At 47.1% G+C, this 18,524-nt stretch overlaps 1 protein-coding gene across 1 annotated transcript in view; it reads right to left on the bottom strand.

Annotated features, from left to right (window-relative positions):
* Positions 1 to 18,524, bottom strand: part of LOC139266680 (equilibrative nucleobase transporter 1-like) — a 61,273-nt gene that overhangs the window by 4,437 nt on the left and 38,312 nt on the right. Inside the window, exons 8-10 of the mRNA XM_070884270.1 lie at positions 17,329 to 17,490; positions 14,898 to 15,047; positions 1,563 to 1,755 (exon numbers count right to left, since the gene is read on the bottom strand). Coding sequence (XP_070740371.1) covers positions 1,563 to 1,755; positions 14,898 to 15,047; positions 17,329 to 17,490 — 505 coding nt within the window. The remainder of the gene's footprint in view (positions 1 to 1,562; positions 1,756 to 14,897; positions 15,048 to 17,328; positions 17,491 to 18,524) is intronic.

Genomic DNA, 18,524 nt, shown 5'->3' with positions numbered 1-18,524 from the left:
CCCAACTCGTGGTGGTCTGCTGCATCCTCCAAAACTTGGCCATCATGAGGGCACAGCCCTTTCCACCACGGGTTCTGTGACAACCTCAGGAGGAAGAGGAAGATAAAAAGGGAAATGGGAGGAGTCAGCCTGCAAATCTCTCTTCTGGCTGGGCTGACCGTGAGCACATAATCAGATTCCATTTCCCTGGATTGAAACCCCAGATCCCCGTTGAGCAACACTTCCCCACCTTACCATCCCTCTGTCACGGAACATCACAGCGTCCTCTTGGGCTAAATACCAAAATGAAAATCACCAGAAAAAAAATTCCTGTCATATTTTATGATTAATTCCAATTTACATTAAATGTCAACTAATGACCCTTGTGCATTCCCTTAGTTTCTGTATTTCGTCCTTTGCCTGTCCTAGTGCTCCTACACAGTGCTGCCCCAGTGGCTGCAGCATGGCTGCTGGAAGGATGCTGACTTTCCATGGGGGACACGGCAGATTGCCTTGGAGGATGGCGCTAACAATTAGTGCCTCGGCACTTTTCCCCATGCAGATCGTGACATCAATGAGTGTGCAACGCTCGCTGAGCGCCCGATCTGCAAACTTCAGTAGCACCCCCCGCCTTACCGCCTCGCACCGACAGCGACAGCGAGCGGAGGCGTAAACCAGTCAGCTGGTGGCTGGCGGGGCGCTACTTAAAGGGATGTGCTTCCGTTCTAAAGGTCAGTTATGCGGCAAGTGAGCGCGTGATGTATCTGCAGACAGATAAATGCTGCTTAGTCCCCAGAGTGTTGTGGGCCATCAAAGGACTTTGTACTTCAGCATATCGCCATTCTGTTGGCATTGGACAGGTTAGATGCAGGAAGAATGTTCCTGATGTTGGCGAAGTCCAGAACCAGGGGTCACAGTCTAAGGATAAGGGGTAAGTCATTTCGAACCAAGATGAGGAGAAACTTCTTCACTCAGTGAATTGTGAACCTGTGGAATTCTCTACCACAGAAAGTTGTTGAGGCCAGTTCATAAATATATTGAAAAGGAAGTTAGATGTGGCACTTACGTCTAAAGGGATCAAGGGGTATGGAGAGAAAGCAGGAATGAAGTCGCATGATCAGCCATGATCATATTGAATGATGGTGTAGGCTCGAAGGGCCGAATGGCCTATTCCTGCGCCAATTTTCTATGTTTCTATGCTTCTGCACTCCCTGATTCATTGAGGGCTGGTGTGCAGACTCTAGTCGCCCTCTCTTCTAATGGCTGGAAGGTGCCTTCACCAATGCTCACTCCCAATTACACCACACCTCATTTTCGTTATCGCTTGAAGCCTAACGCCACTCACCTATGAAATTAGCGCCTGATTTAGCGCTCCCCTGCATTCTTTCAGTGCAGAGACTCAATTTCGCGGATGTGGAGATTGATTAGCGCCTGGCGCTAAACTTACAACTTTTCTAAAGTTGACGCTCCAGCCGGGGCGCTAATGAATTTCTAGCTCCCTGTCTCACAATCCCAGATGTAACGGTACGCACTTTGGCCCCCGAATGGGGTCTCCCTTCCCTGGATATCATGGGCTGACTTACGTGATGGCGGTGAATGCAGTGTGACTTCCGTACAGGAATGAACTGTTGACCACCTGCAGGATGAAGGTCAGATACTGGACCTTCAGCACAGGGATAGCGGCACTGATAGAGAACAGGATGCTTTGCGTGACTGTGATAGTGAGCGAGAGCACCGCTGACTTCATGTCAGCCAATCTCTGCGAGACGGTGGAATCTGAGGGGGGACGAGAAAGAGAAAATAAAACACTTAATCTGGGCTCAGCACATCCCCGAATCCCCCTCATACCCCAACCATCCCAGAGAGAGGGAGGGGCTCCCTCATATCACCCGCTGTACCCCAACTGTCTCAGAGAGAGGGGCTCCCCCATACCACCCGCTGTACCCCAACTGACCCAGAGAGAGGGGCTCCCCCCAAATACCCTGTACCCCAACTGTCCCAGATAGAGCGACTCCCCAATATCATCCACTGTACGTTAACTGTCCCAGAGAGAGGGGCTCCCCCAAATCCCCAGTACCCAAACTGTCCCAGAGAGAGAGAAGCCCCCGCAAATCTCCTGTACCCCAACAGTCCCAGAGAGAGAGACTCCTCCAAATCACCCATACCCAAATTGTCCCAGACAGAGGCTCCTCCCAAATTCCCCATACCCCAACTGTCTCAAAGAGAGAGGCTCCCCGCAAATCCCCCGTACCCCAACTGTCACAGAGAGAGAGAGGCTCCTCCAAATCCGCCATACCCCAACTGTCCCAGAGAGAGGCTCCCCCCAAATCCCCCGTATCCCAACTGTCACAGAGAGAGAGAGGCTCCTCCAAATCCGCCATACCCCAACTGTCCCAGAGAGAGGCTCCCACCAAATCCCCCGTACCCCAACTGTCCCAGAGATAGAGACAGGCTCCCCCAAATCCCCCGTACCCCAACTGTCCCAGAGAGAGGGGCTCCCCCAAATCCCCTGTATCCAAATTATCCCAGAGATAGAGAGGCTCCCTCAAATCCCCTGTACCACAACTGTCCCAGAGAGAGAGGCTCCCCCCAAATACCCCGTACCCCAACTGTCCCAGATAGAGCGACTCCCCAATATCATCCACTGTACGTTAACTATCCCAGAGAGAGGGGCTCCCCCAAATCCCCAGTATCTAAACTGTCCCAGAGAGAGAGAAGCCCCCGCAAATCTCCTGTACTCCAACAGTCCCAGAGAGAGAGACTCCTCCAAATCCCCCATACCCAAATTGTCCCAGACAGAGGCTCCTCCCAAATTCCCCATACCCCAACTGTCAAAGAGAGAGGCTCCCCCCAAATCCCCCGTACCCCAACTGTCCCAGAGATAGAGACAGGCTCCCCCAAATCCCCCATATCCCAACTGTCCCAGCGAGAGAGGGGCTCCCCCAAATCCCCCATAGCCCAACCATCCGCGAGATAGTTCGGCAGAGGGATGGGAACCTGAGAACAAATTCAATAGCGAAGGATGTAAAGCTGAAATTTGAAAGCAAGAATGCAGAAAGCGAATCTGTAAGACAGAGGAAACACGGGTTAGTAAGTAGCAATCAAGCAGGTCTTTCCATGTTAGCTGGTCTAAACTTTAATGCAAGGAGTATAGCGAATAGGGCAGATAAGCTGAGAGCACAGGTAGACACTTGTGAGTATGACATTATAGCCATTACAGAGACATGGCTGAAGGAGGGGCAGGTTTGGCAGCTCAATATTCCTGGTTACAGGATTTTTAGAGAGGTCAGAGAGGGGGGTAAAATAGGGGTGGGGTCACAGTATTGATTAAAGAAACTATTCCAGCTGTGAGGAGGGATGATGTGTTCGAGGGATCATCAAATGAGGCCATATGGGTTGAACTGAAAAATATAAACGGGGCAATCACACTGGGCATGTATTTTAGACTACCAAACAGTGGGAGGGAGATCGAAGAGCAAATATGTAGGCAGATTTCTGTAAAGTCTAAAAACCACAGGGCAGAAATAATAGGATATTTCAACTATCCAAAATTGATTGGGACAAATATAGTGTGATGTGTATAGAGGGTGTGGAATTACTAAAATGCATTCAAAAGAACTTTTTTAGTCAGTATGTAACAAGCCCAACACGGGAGGAGGCGGTTCTGGATTTAGTTTTGGGGAATGAAGCTGGGCAGGTGGAAGGGGTATTAATGGGAGAGCACTTGGGTGCCAGTAGCCATAATTCAGTCAGATTCATGGTAGTTATGGATAATGACAAGGATAGACCAGGAATAAAAGTCCACATTTGAGGAAAAGCTAACTTTGCTAAGTTGATAGATGAATTGGCCACAGTGGCCTGGAAACAGCTACTTGAAGGTAAATCCATGTCAGAAAAGTGGGAGGCATTCAAGGAGGAGATCCGGAAAGCTCAGGCCAAACATGTGCCATTAAAGAAAAAGGGTGGGTGTAACAATTCTAGAGCCCTCAGGATGTCTAGGGACTTACAGGGGAGGATAAGGAAAAAAAGGGAAGATTAAATACTATAGAATCTCAGGAGGAATGTAGAAAGTTCAGAGGTAAATTGAAAAATGATATTATGAATTCTAAGAGAGAGCATGAAAAATTCTTGGCAAGTAAAATCAAGGAAAAGCCAAAGATGTTCTATAAATATATTGAGCAAGAGGATAACTAAAGAAAGGGTCGGGCCTATTAGAGACAATGGGCCCAAATTTCCCCAGCTGCCTAGAGCGGCGTAATTAGCCATGGTACGCCGACTTTGTGGGACAAAAAACACGGCGAAAATTTACATTTTAATTTGGCCGCTCCTTCATCGTTCTGGTCCAGTGGCGTGGCGCTGCAGAGCCTGCGGCGGGGGGGGGGGGCGGAGCTTCTACCGTGCATACTCAGCGCAGCCGGCATGGGGGCGGGGCTTGGGCCAGCATCTCTTCACGTGCCAACAGGGAGACGCATGTCCGTTTCAGCGTGCGCGCATGCGCAATGGAGCAGGAAGCTGGGCAATCGGCCAATTAAAGGGACAGCGTGCTCAGTGCCTCAGCATCATTGGCAATGGACCATATATAAAGGTAAGGTGTGAATAGTGATTTTTGGGTGGCTGAGGGAGTGGAAAGGACTGCTGCATAGGTGGAAGAAAGGTGAGAACTGTGATTTTTCAAGTGTAAGTCCAATACACCAATGACGTAAGAGTGTGCAACAAGAACAAAGAATTTCCTCCATGAGGAAGTGGAGAAACTAGTCACTGTCATTGAGGACAAATGGCTGGAGCTGGATATCAGTAAGAGTGGTCTCACAAAAGTTCCACCCAAAGAAATGAGAAGACGATGGAACCTAGTTGCAGAAGAATACTCCGCAGGAGTGAATACCGCAAGATCTGAAAGCCAGTGCAAAAAGAAATGGCAGGACGTTGGTCAAGTAGTGAGTGTAAGTAATATCTTCACCTTTAAATGTAATTGCAATTGTAAACGTGACCATCTGTATATGTCCCACCATCAAAAGTGCACCATGTGTGAAATGTTGTATTTTCATCTTTGCAGAAGAAATTGGCCCACAACAAAAGGAAAAGACTTAGAACAGGAGGAGGACCGTCAAATCTGCACCAACTATCACCCCTGGAACAAAGGGTAGCTGCCCTGCTGAGTCGCACCTGCAGAAAAAGAATCAGCTGTGCACAAGCTGGACCCACACGCGAGGGTGAGGGTGAGTCATTAAAATCATTGTCACCCTTCAAATCAACCTGCTGACCGGCCTGATACGCATAAGACTATTCATGCCACCCATCCTGCCCCCTCCTGTGTTGCTCAGCATTTGACTGTTCTGTTGTATTTTACAGAAGAAGAAGACAATCCTGAACATCCTGAGGATCCACCAGAAGATCCAGATGTGTGCTCTCCAGACCAAGGCAGGTGGGGGGAGGAGCGGTCCATGGAAATGTGTTCACTGGAGAATGCTGATCGTGATATGGATCAGTCCATAGTACAGGGCAGCACACTGCCAGAAACCTCCATGAGCTCCACGGCGACATTCCATGGTTTCACACCTTCCGAGGTTGCGGGTCCCAGTGGCGGTGGTGAAATGCATGTTGGAACACCCAGTGCTCCACCGTCCCAGCCTGCGCCTCACACTGGAGTGGTGTCACTAGGCAGACCCATGGCGAGGGGAAGGAGAAGCCGACCAGTCTCTCCTGAGATCTAGCCTTCATCAGAAGTTAATCAGGTTATGTCATTGGGTAAGTAGACCAATGTTCTTACAAGATCACTCGTGGCGACCGTCAGTGGGGTGTGTGATGAGGTAGCGATACTGTCAGGAGAAATATCAGCACTGAGACGGAAACTGAGGGCAGGCATTTCAGAGGGTGTGCAAACGATGGCAGATGTCATGAGGGAACTAGCTGCTACAATAAGGGCACAAAGGCCAGATACTCAAATGCCACTCCCATTTCAATTCACGCACCAGCCACCGGTGAGACACAAGTCGGGCCTCCAATCCCCCCCACCACCATCACCGACCCTATGAGGAAGTGCACTTTCCCCGAGATGTGGGTGAGGGATGGATGCCACCTTTCTTTGCTGTTATTGCTATTGTTGCTGTTGTTGTTGAAGTGCATTGTAAACTTTCCAATAAAATATATTTTGCATTAAGACTGAATCATGTTCCATTATCACCACACAACATTTAGGAACAACTGTAAAAGAAAAACAAACCCTCACCTCTACAGTCTGCCTGCTGCCCCTCGCCCCAGCTGAAGGGCTAGCCGAAGCGTTCTGCAGTCAGTAAGGCAGGACTGCTCTATTTTCAGTAACTGATTTGTCTTTCCTTTATTTTTGATGATGTTGTGAAGAGGTTGTGCTGAAGATATCATGATGTTGTGCTGATGCTGTGAAGGTATTTGGTGCTTTAGAATCCTCTAACTCACCTGTCCCCACCCCCCCCCCACCCCCTCACCCCCATCTCGAGCTACCTGTGCTGATTTCTTATATGGACGTAAGGTTTTCTGTGCCTACAAAAGTGGCCACATACACTGGCCTAAGTTAGTTTGGAGTAACTCTTAGCTGGCCAAATTTGCTTCTATGGCCAAAAGAGGTGGAAGTGGCTGATAACGCCCCCTTTTGGAGAAAAAAAACTAAACTAATAAAAAACCTAACTAACTGACTTACACTGGAGCAGGTTAAATGGGGAAATTTGCGATTTTTATGTTACTTCAAAAAAAACTACTTGCACCAAAAAAAGCGGGGCATCTCCTGGGGAAATTTGAGCCTCATGAAGGTAATCTGTGTGTGGAGGTGAAAGATGTTGGTATGGTTCTTAATAAATACTTTGTGTCTGTTTTCACAAAGGAAAGGGGCAATGCCGATACTGCTATCGAGGAGGAGTGTGAAATTCTGGCTGAATTAAACATTGTGAGAGAGAAGGTATTAAGGGGTTTAGCAGCTTTGAAAGTGGATAAATCCCCAGGCCTGGATGAAACGCATCCCAGGCTGTTGAGCGAAGCAAAAGAGGAAATAGCAGAGTCCTTGACCATCATTTTCCAATCCTCTTTGGATTCAGGCATGGTGCCGGAGGACTGCTAATATGGTACCCTTGTTTAAGAAGGGAGAAAGGGATAGGCCGGATAATTACAGGCCTGTTAGCCTAACCTCAGTGGTGGGAAAATTATTGGAAAGAATCCTGAAGGACAGATTAAATCTACATTTAGAAAGGCAAGGATTACTCAGGGACAGTCAGCATGGATTTGTTAAGGGAAGATCGTGTTTGACTAATCTGTTTGAATTTTTTGAGGAGGTAACCAGGAAGGTCGATGAGGGTAGTGCGTATGACATAGTGTATAAGGACTTTAGTAAAGCTTTTGATAAGGTTCCACACGGCAGACTGGTCACAAAGGTAAAATCACATGGGATCCAGGGCAAAGTGGCAAGTTGGATCCAAAATTGGCTTAAAGGTTGGAAGCAAATGGTTGATGGATCTTTTTGTGATTGGAAGGATGTTTCCAGTGGAGTTCCGCAGGGCTCAGTACTGGGTCTCTTGCTTTTTGTGGTACACATTAATGATCTAGATTTGAATATACGATTAAGAAGTTTGCAGATGACAAAAAAATTGGCTGTGTGGTTGATACTAAAGAGGAAAGTCATGGGCTGCAGGAGGATATCAATCTATTGGTCGGATGAGCAGAACAGTGGAAAATGGAATTTAATTTAGAAAAGTGTGAGATAATGCACTTGGGGAGGGCTAATAATGAAAGGGCATACACATTAATCGGAAGGCCATTTAGAAATGTAAATGAACATAGGCACTTAGAGTGCTTGTCCACAGATCCCTGAAAGTAGCAGGCCAGGTGGATAAGGTCGTTAAAAAGGCATACGGAATGCTTGTCTTTCGCTGCCGAGGCATAGAATACAGGAGCAGGGAGGTTATGCTTAAATTGTATAATACCCTGGTTAGGCTACAGCTGGAGTACTGTGTGCAGTTCTGGTCGCTGTATTATAGGAAGGACCTGATTGTAACGGGAGATGGTGCAGAAGAGATTTACAAGGATGCTGCGTGAAATGGAGAAACTTAGCTATGAGGACAGATTGGATAGGTTGGGTTTCTTCTCATTGGAACAGAGGAGGCTGAGAGAAGACCTCATTGAGGTGTATGACACTTTGAGGGGCCTGGATATAGTGGATAGCAAGGGCCTCTTTCCCTTGGTGGAAGTGTTAATTACAAGGAGCATAGGTTTAAGGTGGTTGGTGAAAGGTTGAGAGGGGATTTGAGGGGAAGCTTCTTCACGGAGTGGACTGTGGAGGTCTGGAACTCACTACCTGGAAAGATTGTAGAGGCAGAAACCCTCACCCGATTTAAAAGGTGTTTGGATGGGCACTTGAGGTGGAGGTTATGGACCTAGATCTGGTAAGTGGGATTAGACTGGATAACCTCTGTTGGCTGGCGCAGATACGATGGTAAGTACTTCAGGGAATTGAATACGGCCAGAATGATCTCCTGGACTAGTTTCGATCACGTGGATGGGTCGGAGAGGAATTTTCCCAGATTTTCTTTCCCCAATTGGCCTGGGTTTTTAATCTGTTTTTTTACCTCTCCCAGGAGATCGCATGCCTCCAGGTGGGGTGGAGTGAAAAATGTTATGACGCATGGAATATTGCAGTTTTGTGGGGCGGGCTGGTTGGGCCGGATGCTATTTACCTTTCGCCATTGATTATTGTTCATAGGTTTATATATAACCTTCAGGACTGCTGACCGAGGGCCGTGTGGCTCTTTGTCGGCCGGCGCGGACACGGTGAGCCGAGATGGCTTCCTTCTGCGCTGCAAATTACTATGTTTCTATGTTTCTACATCATTGAATGATGAGATTAATAATGAATTAAGTACATTTAAAATTAAAAAAGAGGCTATATTTGTGATATATTCAGAGAGCACAGCACACACAGCTCCTAACATGGAGGCAGCTCTCTCGGAAGTCCCCGGAAACTGCCGAGTTCTGTTTAATGATTAACTATGCACTTGCAGTACACAATACGTCCACATCCACAGTGTGGAGCTACAAACATTACAAGCTTACAGATATTATACTTCTCCCTCCTAAATGAAGAAGCCATCACAACAACCATCATACATAATTTTCATGTTTATACATAACACAGGATATAAACTTATTTTTTTTCCATATTTACAAATTTAACTTCACCACTTGTTTTCTGTTTCGAAGAGGATACCTTCACTTTCAAACAAAACATTCCAAACATGGTGTCGAATCTAAACTCATTCGAGGCTCATCCTGAGGAACATTTTCCCCCACAGAATGTCCTTGATTTTCATTTGAACTCACTCTAACTTCAGGCTCTTTGTTTTCCTGACTCGGACTCAGATTTTCATTCTGATTCTCTTCTGGATTTGTTTCCAGTACATTGAATTTAGGATTTGCTACTGGTGTATCAAAACTGTCTGATGAGTCAGAAATAATTGAATCATTCCCACCTTCAACTCCTTCCATGTCTGTAGGTAAATATGATCAATATGAACAAACCAAACCTGTCCATTATCAAACATCTTTATCAAATATGTGCGAGGACCACATATCTTCACCACTCTTCCTGGTAACCTCTTTAACCATTTATGGTGATGGTTCTTCACTCTCCCCTTCTGCCTTAATTTCACAATTCTCTCTTTTACTCTACCTTTATCATGATTCTCTTTCTGTCTTAATTGTGTCTCTTCTACGGACTGTGCCAAATTTGGCTTTAACAACGAGAATCTGGTTCGTGGCTGTCATTTGAGAAACAACTCTGCTGGTGTTCTACCAGTAGTTGTATGAGGAGTATTTCGATATGTAATCAAACCATTAGCCAATTTATGATCCAATGTTGTTTCCTTGGATTAGGATCTAACATTTGTTTTATGAGGGCACGTGTTATAATTTGTACATTGCGTGCTGTTGCACCATTCAAAGCAGGATGGTATGGTGGAACCTTGGTATGTTTCACACCATTTTTGTTCGTGAATTGTGCAAATTCTTCTGAACAAAATTGTGGTCCATTATCCGAAACAATTTCTTCAGGGAGGCCAAATGCAGAAAATAATTTTCGCAAAATATACTAGGTTTTACTTGTTGTTATTTTCCACATTGGAAACACCTCAACCCACTTCGAATGGCTATAATTCACAATGAACAATTGTCCTTCTAACTCAGCAAAATCAATATGTAGCGTTTGCCACACCCTGGGAGGCCATTTCCATGGCTGTAATGGTACTGGTGGTGGTTGCTTGCTTACCGATTGACATGTTGTACACTGCCTCACGATGTACTCTATACCTTTATCAAGACCTGGCCACCATAAATAACTGCGTGCAAAAATCTTGGTCAAGCACATTCCGAGGTGCTGGTCATGGAGGTCTCCTAATAATTTGGAACTGAATTTATTTGGTATAACCACTCTTGCACCCCACATGATACAATCTTTATCGACTGATAATTCATTCCTACGAATGAAGAATGGATGTGTATCTTTGGCTGTTACCTGGTTTGGCCATCCATTTGCAATATACTCATACACCTTTGACATCACTGGGTCACGTTTGGTTGCTCTACCAATCTCTTCAGCTGTGACTGGCAGTTCATCAATGTATGAAAAATAAAACACTTCTTCCCTATCGGGTGTAACTTGTGATGGGGAAGACAATCTAGACATTGCATCAGCATTACTGTGATCAACTGATCGTCTGTATTCAATATCATATGTATATGCTGACAAAGTCAAAGCCCATCTCTGCATTCGGGCTGCAGCTAAGGTTGGAACTGGGGACTTTGGATGGAGGATTGCTGTTAGGGATTATGGTCCGTAACGATGGTAAGCTTACGACCATTCAAGTATTTGTGAAACTTCTTGACCCCAAAAATTAATGCCAAAGCTTCACCTTCAATTTGCGCATAATTACTCTCATTGGCACTGAGAGTGCGTGAAGCAAAAGCAATTGGTCTCTCCTCCCCACTACTTAATACATGAGAGATTATTGCCCCAAATCCATACGGAGAGGCATCACATGCTAGCTTAATCTCCTCAGATATGTCATAGTGAACTAACATGGTGCTCTCTACCAATTTGCTTTTACACTTCTTGAATGCTGTATTGCATTCTTTTGGCCACTTCCAATGGGCCTGTTTTTTCAAAAGTAGCCAAATTTGGTATGAACTTCCCATAATAGTTCCAAAGACACAAGAATGAACGAAGTTCAGTGACATTCCTGAGAGTGTATTCATTTCTAATTGCATCCAATTTTTCCATGGTTGGATGTAAACCATCTTTGTCTACTCTGTACCCTAAGTACTCCACTGAGTTTTTAAATAACTCACACTTACGAGCAGACACTCGTACTCTGTGCTTCTCTAGCCATTTGAGGACTTCATTCAATATGTTATTATGAATTTGCCTATTTGGTGCTGAAATTAGTATGTCATCCAAATAACATACTAGCCCTTCAATACCTTGAAAAATCTGGTTCATCACACCTTGGAATATGGCAGGGCCGGAAGACACTCCAAACCGTAGCCTATTGAATTGATATAGGCCTAGATGAGTATTTATAGTCAAACATGAATTGGACTCCTCATCTAGTTCAAGCTGTAAGTAGGCATTCGTAAGATCCAGTTTTGAGAAGATTTAACCACCTGTCAGTGTTGTGAACAAATCTTCTATATTCGGCAATGTATTGGGGACATTACCCTCTAGAACCTGGTTTATGGTTTCTTTATAATCACCACACAATCTTACCTTGCCATCGGACTTAGGTACAACAACAATGGGTGTAGCCGAATTACATCGATCTATCTTACAAATAATGTTCTCAGTCTCTAGTTTTTTGATTTCTTGCTCAACTTTCTCCTTGAGTGCTTATGTTATGGAACGTGGCTTGTAGTAAACCGATCTAGCGTCCTTCTGTACCCTGACACGCGACTTGAAACTTTGGATCGGACTGCTCATTTCGCAGAACACCTTCGGATACTGCTTGATAACCTCTTCCGTTGATGAAAATCTCGCTTCCACACAGAAAATCTTCCCCCAATCCAGCTTCAGTGAGCTCAACCAATTTCTTCCTCGTAAGGCAGACTTGTCTCCTTTCACTACTATTAGAGGCAAGTTCTGAAATTGATCTTTATATTTCACCGGTATGGTGATACGACCTACCACAGGAATTTTCTCTCCCGAGTAACCTTGCAGCTCTATCTTGGATTTCTCCAGTTGGAAATCACGCAATTTGTCGCGGTACAGTGACTCCGGTACAACACTCACGGATGCACCCGTGTCAATTTCCATTGGTATCTTGAATCCCGCAACAGCTATGTGGATTTTGATGCTTTCTGAATCGCTGTCCATTAACCTCGTGCTCCTGATGACGTATAACTCGAACATCTCCTCATCCTGTTGCTGTTCTTCCATGCTGTGTAGTCTCTTTGGATTTCTACTCATAGCTTTGAACGCTGGACTCATAGCTTTAAAAGCTGGTTTACCCTTCAGTCGGCGTGCCTTCGCAAGATGCCCAGTCTTCCTGCAGAAGAAACACTCTGCCTTCACGTATGGGCAACTTTGAGCAATGTGTTATCCCAAGCACCTATCGCATGACTTCGACGCTCTGGTAGAATTTCCAGTTTCTGAGACTTTCGGCCATGCCCGTCTTTTACTTTGAACCTGCAGGTGATTTACCTCAGTTGACTGACAACCGTAATCATTATTTAATTCTCAGGAATATTGTTCGGCCATGCTCTCAAAAGTCAAGTCATCTGTTGTCAATAACTTCCTTCTGATCGCATCATTTTTCACCCCACAAACAAAACGATCCCATAATGCTCGGTTTTGAAAGTGTCCAAAATTACAGTGCATCGATAGCTTTTTTAATGCTATGATGTAATCACCGATACTTTCATCAGTCTTTTGACTCCGAATCCCAAAACGATAGCTTTCAGCAATTTCTAACGGTTTGGGGTTATAGTGCTGCTCCAGCTTCGTTAAAATCTCTTTAAGCATTGTGTCTTTTGGCTCGTTAAGCACAAGCAGATTTACAAGGGTTTCGTATAATGCTGGACCTGCCTTGGATAAGAAGATCGCCCTCTTACGTTCCAACACAGCCTGGTTCTGGACTGCATTGTCTGGAACTTCGATTATGTTATTTGCAGTGAGATACATTTCTAGCTGATCCACGTACGCTTTAAAATGTTTCCAGTCGTGTCTATACTCACACAAAGATCCCAATACACCTGCCATTTTAATCTTTAGCTGTTCACACCATGTGCTGTATTTTACCTCGGATTTTGTAGCTTTTTTCCAAAGACAGAAACTTCCAAAGTCTCTCTGTCGGCTGGCTGAATCCTTCATTAAGGAAAATTAAGCATTAAATCATCCGAAAAATCCCATCTCAGTTGCCAAATGTGATATATTCACAGAGCACAACACACACAGCTCCTAACATGGAGGCAGCTCTCTCGGAAGACCCCGGAAACTGCTTAATGATTAACTATGCACTTGCAGTACACAATACGTCCACATCCACAGTGTGGAGCTACAAACATTACAAGCTTACAGACATTACAATATTAAAAAATAAAAAGTAAAAAAACATATCCAAGACAGTTTTAAAGCTAATCGGCGTTTTACAATTAAAAAAAACTAAAGAATCTTTAACTCACCTTTCTTTGCAGAGTACTCACCGACCGGGCTGAAAAAGCAGCTTTCTGTGGTCAGTTCCCTCAGCGATCTGGATGGGCTTCCATTGAGGCCAAACTTAGGCCCGGGCACTTCGCTCGGCGGTGCACACAGGTTTTGATCCCAGCGGTCATGTCGCGATCTGGGCGGTCCCATTCAAAAGGTAAGTGGCAAACTTTCGCCGGGCGGTTTCTCTCATAAAAAACGCCCCAAAAAATACGGCGAAAGTCTCCCCCTTAAAATTTCTATAGAGAGGATCCCCAAATCTCCCGTACCCCTACTATCCCAGAGAGAGAGGCTCCCCCAAATCCCCCGTACCCCAACTGTCCCAGAGATAGAGAGGCTCCCCCCAAATCCCCCGTACCCCAACTGTCCCAGAGATAGAGAGGCTCCCCCCAAATCCCCCGTACCCCAACTGTCCCAGAGATAGAGACTCCCCCAAATCCCCCGTACCCCAATCATCCTAGAGATAGAGAGGCTCCCTCCAAATCCCCCATACCCCAACCATCCCAGAGAGAGAGAGAGGCTCCCCCAAATCCCCCTACCCCAACTGTCCCAGAGAGAGAGGCTCCCCCAAATCCCCCGTACCCCAACTGTCCCAGAGGTAGAGAGGCTGCCCCCAAATCGCCCGTACCCCAACTGTCCCAGAGATAGAGAGACTCCCCCACATCCCCCGTACCTAAACTGTCCCAGAGAGCGAGAGACTCCCCCAAATCCCCCGTACCCCAACTGTTCCAGTAATAGAGAGGCTCTCCCAAATCGCCCGTACCCAAACTGTCCCAGAGAGCGAGAGACTCCCCCAAATCCCCATACCCCAACTGTCGGAAAGACAGAGTCACAGGAGCCCTTCATCTCCAATTGTCTGGGGCTGAATTTGATCCCTGGCCCCAGAGATCAGAGGTTTGTGTACCTGGGACAGGTGTGTGTTCACAGCTGGATTACCTGAGACTGGGATCGACTGTGTGTTCACAGCTGGATTACCTGAGACTGGGATCGACTGTGTGTTCACAGCTGGATTACCTGAGTGGGATCGACCGTGTGTTCACAGCTGGATTACCTGAGACTGGGATCGACTGTGTGTTCACAGCTGGATTACCTGAGACTGGGATCGACTGTGTGTTCACAGCTGGATTACCTGAGACTGGGATCGACTGTGTGTTCACAGCTGGATTACCTGAGACTGGGATCGACTGTGTGTTCACAGCTGGATTACCTGAGACTGGGATCGACTGTGTGTTCACAGCTGAGACATTATCAGAAGGTTGGGCTCTGCCTTTGTGCCGGTCCATGATTAGTCCATTCCAGGGGGCGCAGAAAATACCACACAATCGTGTGAAGGCAAACGCGTTTGTAAACCTGCTGACTGAAGAGAGAGAGAGAGAGGGACAGAGAGAGAGAGACATAGAGAAAGAGATAGAGATAGAGAGAGAGAGGCACATGGAAAAAGAGAGAGAAAGAGACAGAGAGAGAGAGAGAAATACAGAGAACAGAATCAGAAAGAGAGAGATAGTGTGACAGAGACAAGGACAGAGAGTGAAACATAGAGACAGAGAAAGAGAGAGAGCGATAGGCAGAGAGTGGCAGAGACAGAAAAAGATATAGCGAGAGACAGAGTTACAGAGACTAAGGCAGAGAGAGAAACATAGAGAGAACAGAGACAGAACGAGACAGAGAGTGTAACAGAGACAAGGACAGAGAGAGAGGCAGAGAGAGACAGAGAGAGATACAGAGGGAGACAGAGACAGACAGAGAGACACAGAGAGACAGAGACAAAGACGGAGACCAGAGACAGACAAAGACATAGAGAGAGACAGAGAGAGAGAGAGGCAGGGAGTCAGTGAGAGAGAGGCAGGGAGAGAGTGAGAGAGGTAAAGAGGGAGAAACAGACAGAGGCAGATAGTTAGAATCAAACAACATTTTGCTGCTTTTTGGCTCAATATTTTGTGATTTTTTTCCTGAGGTGTAGTTTGGGATGAGTCCCACACATGAGGGAGTGGGATTTAGAATGGTGAAGCCCAATCCTGCTCTCCCACAGATAGACACACAACTTGGGATGTGAGTTTTAGTGTTGATTGGGATACAAGTCTCGGTGCAGATTGGGATATAAGGTGCGGATTGGGATTCGAGTCTCAATGCGGAGTGGACTACGAGGTGTGGATTGGGATACAAGTCACGGTATGCATTGGGATTTGAGTCTCAGTGTGCATTGGGATTCGAGTCTCGATGCGGATTGGGATACGAGTTGTGGATTGGAATACAAGGTGTGGATTGGGATACGAGGTGCGGATTGGAATACAAGGTGTGGATTGGGATATGACATGCAGATTGGGAGACGAGAGGAAAATCGACAGACAAGGAGACACCCAATGACATCACAGAGGTTGGAGCCCACGTGATGACATCAAAGAGGTTGGCGCCCACGCGATGACATCACAGAGGTTGGCGCCCACACGATGACATCACAGGGGTTGGTGCCCATGCGATGACATCACAGGGGTTTTTGCCCACGCGATGACAGTTGGCGCCCACGTGATGACATCATGGGTTGGAGCCCACGCGATGACATCACAGAGGTTGACGCCCATGCAATGACATCACAGGGATTGGCGCACACACGATGACATCACAGGGGTTGTGTAGGCCTCTCCAGCTCTGTGTGTGTGGGGCTCAGTACCACACAGGCTGTGAGATTAGCTAACTGAGCACAGGTCGGGGATGGAGCCTGGGCCTTTACTGCTCTGTGCCTTAGAGAGGGAGAGAGAGAAGAGAGAGCGAGAGACAGGTGACCCTGCTCCTCACACCCCATCTGCTCCCTGGACACCTCACCTCACTGAGATGTGATCGGGCTGGGAGTGAACAAAGGCTCATTCACCAACTTCTCTCCCCTTTCCCTCTCTCTCTCCAGACTCGTTCTCCCCACCTCTCCCCAATCTCCACTCCCTCATTCTCTCTTCCCCCATTTAACTCTCCCTCCGCTCTCCCTCTTCCCCTCCCTCGCCACTCACCCTCTGTCTCTCCTTCGTCCCTTTCTTTCTCTCCTCTCTCCTTTCCCTCTCCCTTCCTCTCTCTCCCCCTCTCTTTGCTCTCTCATCCATCTCCTCTCTCCCTCCTTCTCTCTCCCTCCCTTCCATCTCCCGCTCGACCTCCAGATTTCTCTCCTCCTCCATCTCTCTCTCTCTCTCTCTCTGCCCTCCCTCCATCTCTCCTCTCTCTTCCCTACCTCTCTCTCCCCTCTCTCTCTCCCATTCCCTTACTCCCTCTCTCTGTCCCTCCCCCTCTCCCCTCTCTCCACCCTCCCTGTCTCCACCTCTCTCTCTCTCTCTCCCACTCTGCCCCTCCCTCACTCTTCCCGCTCTCTCTCTCTCTCTCTCCTCCTCTGTCTCCCCTCTCTTTCTATCCTCCTCTCCCCTCTCTCCCTGTCTCTCCCCGCACTCTCCCCCATGACTATCCCCCTCACCTCGCCCCCCTCTCTCCCTCTATCACTCTTCATCTTGTTCCCCTTCTTTACTCTCCCCCCCCTCACTCCCCCTCACTCTCTCTCTCCCCCTCTCTCTCTCTCCCCCTTTCCCCCTCACCATCTCTCTCCCTCTCCCCTTCTACCCCTCTCCCCTCCCTATAATCAGCGAGTGACCTCTGCCCCTTACCTTGTCTGGAGTCACCGCTGGCGAGCAGGCTGAGCATGGGGTTCAGGGTGCCGATGAACAGGTTGAGTCGGAGCTGCATGATGGAGAGCCAAAGCATGTGAGTGAGGAAGAGCTTGGAGAAGATGCAGCTCCTGAAGGAGGGAATCTCCTCCTCATTCCCTTCTGCCTCCGAGTTTGTAGTGGGAGGGGAGGAGAAACAAAGAGTTAAACGGAGCAAGAATTAGCCAAGGAAAAATGTATCGCAGTCTTCAGACATTTCCAGAACAATTTCGACCAGGGCGGCCGACTGGAAATCCTCGCCCTTTCCCACCCTAACTTACAGCACAGAAGGAGGCCAATCGGCCCATCCTACCTGTGCTGGCACTTTGAAACATTCCATTCAATTAGTTCCACTTCCCCTCTGCTCTGTCCCCATAGCCCTGCAAATGGAGTTCCCCTTCAAGTATTTATCTCATTCCCCTTTTGAACATTATTATTGAATCTACTTCCACCGTCCTTTCACGCAATGCATTCCGGATCACAACGACTCGCAGTGTAAAAATAAATTATCCTCATCTTCCCTCTGGTTCTTTTGCCGATTATCTTAAACCTGTGCCCTCTGGTTACCCATCTCCTGCCTGTGGAAACAGTTTCTCTCTATTTACTCGATCAAAACCCTTCAGGACTTTGAATATCTCCATCAAATCTCCCCTTAACCTTCTCTGCTGTAAGGAGAACAACCCCAGCTTTTCCAGTCTCCACATAACTGAAGTCCCTCATCCCAGGAACTCTTCTGGTAAATCTCCCCTTAACCTTCTCTCAGGCCTTGTCATCCTTCCTAAAGTGTGGGGCCCAGGATTGGCCACAATACTCCAGCTGAGCCCTAACCAGTGGTTCATGAAGGTTTAGCAATAACTTCCTTGCTTTTGAACTCTCTGGCCAAGAAATTCCTCACGGGCTGAAATGGATCTGAATTCCAGGGTCTGCGTGTAACGGGGGGCCGGTCCGATACCGCCATTGTGCACCTCCAGCAGAGATGGATTTCTCGGCCTATGCCTCCACAAATAAAACATAGGAGCCTGCATGGAAAAGAGGGGGAGAGAGAAGGGGAAATGGAGAGACAAGGGGAAAGGGAAAAATGGGAAGGGGAAGGGGAAAGGGTGATCGGGGAAAAGGAAAGAGGGAAGGGGAGAATGGGAAGGGGTGAGGGGAAAAGG

The sequence above is a fragment of the Pristiophorus japonicus genome, chromosome 7 (assembly GCF_044704955.1).
Source record: "Pristiophorus japonicus isolate sPriJap1 chromosome 7, sPriJap1.hap1, whole genome shotgun sequence".
NCBI classification, from domain to species: Eukaryota; Metazoa; Chordata; class Chondrichthyes; family Pristiophoridae; genus Pristiophorus; species Pristiophorus japonicus.
This window is presented reverse-complemented; position numbering and strand designations above follow the sequence as displayed.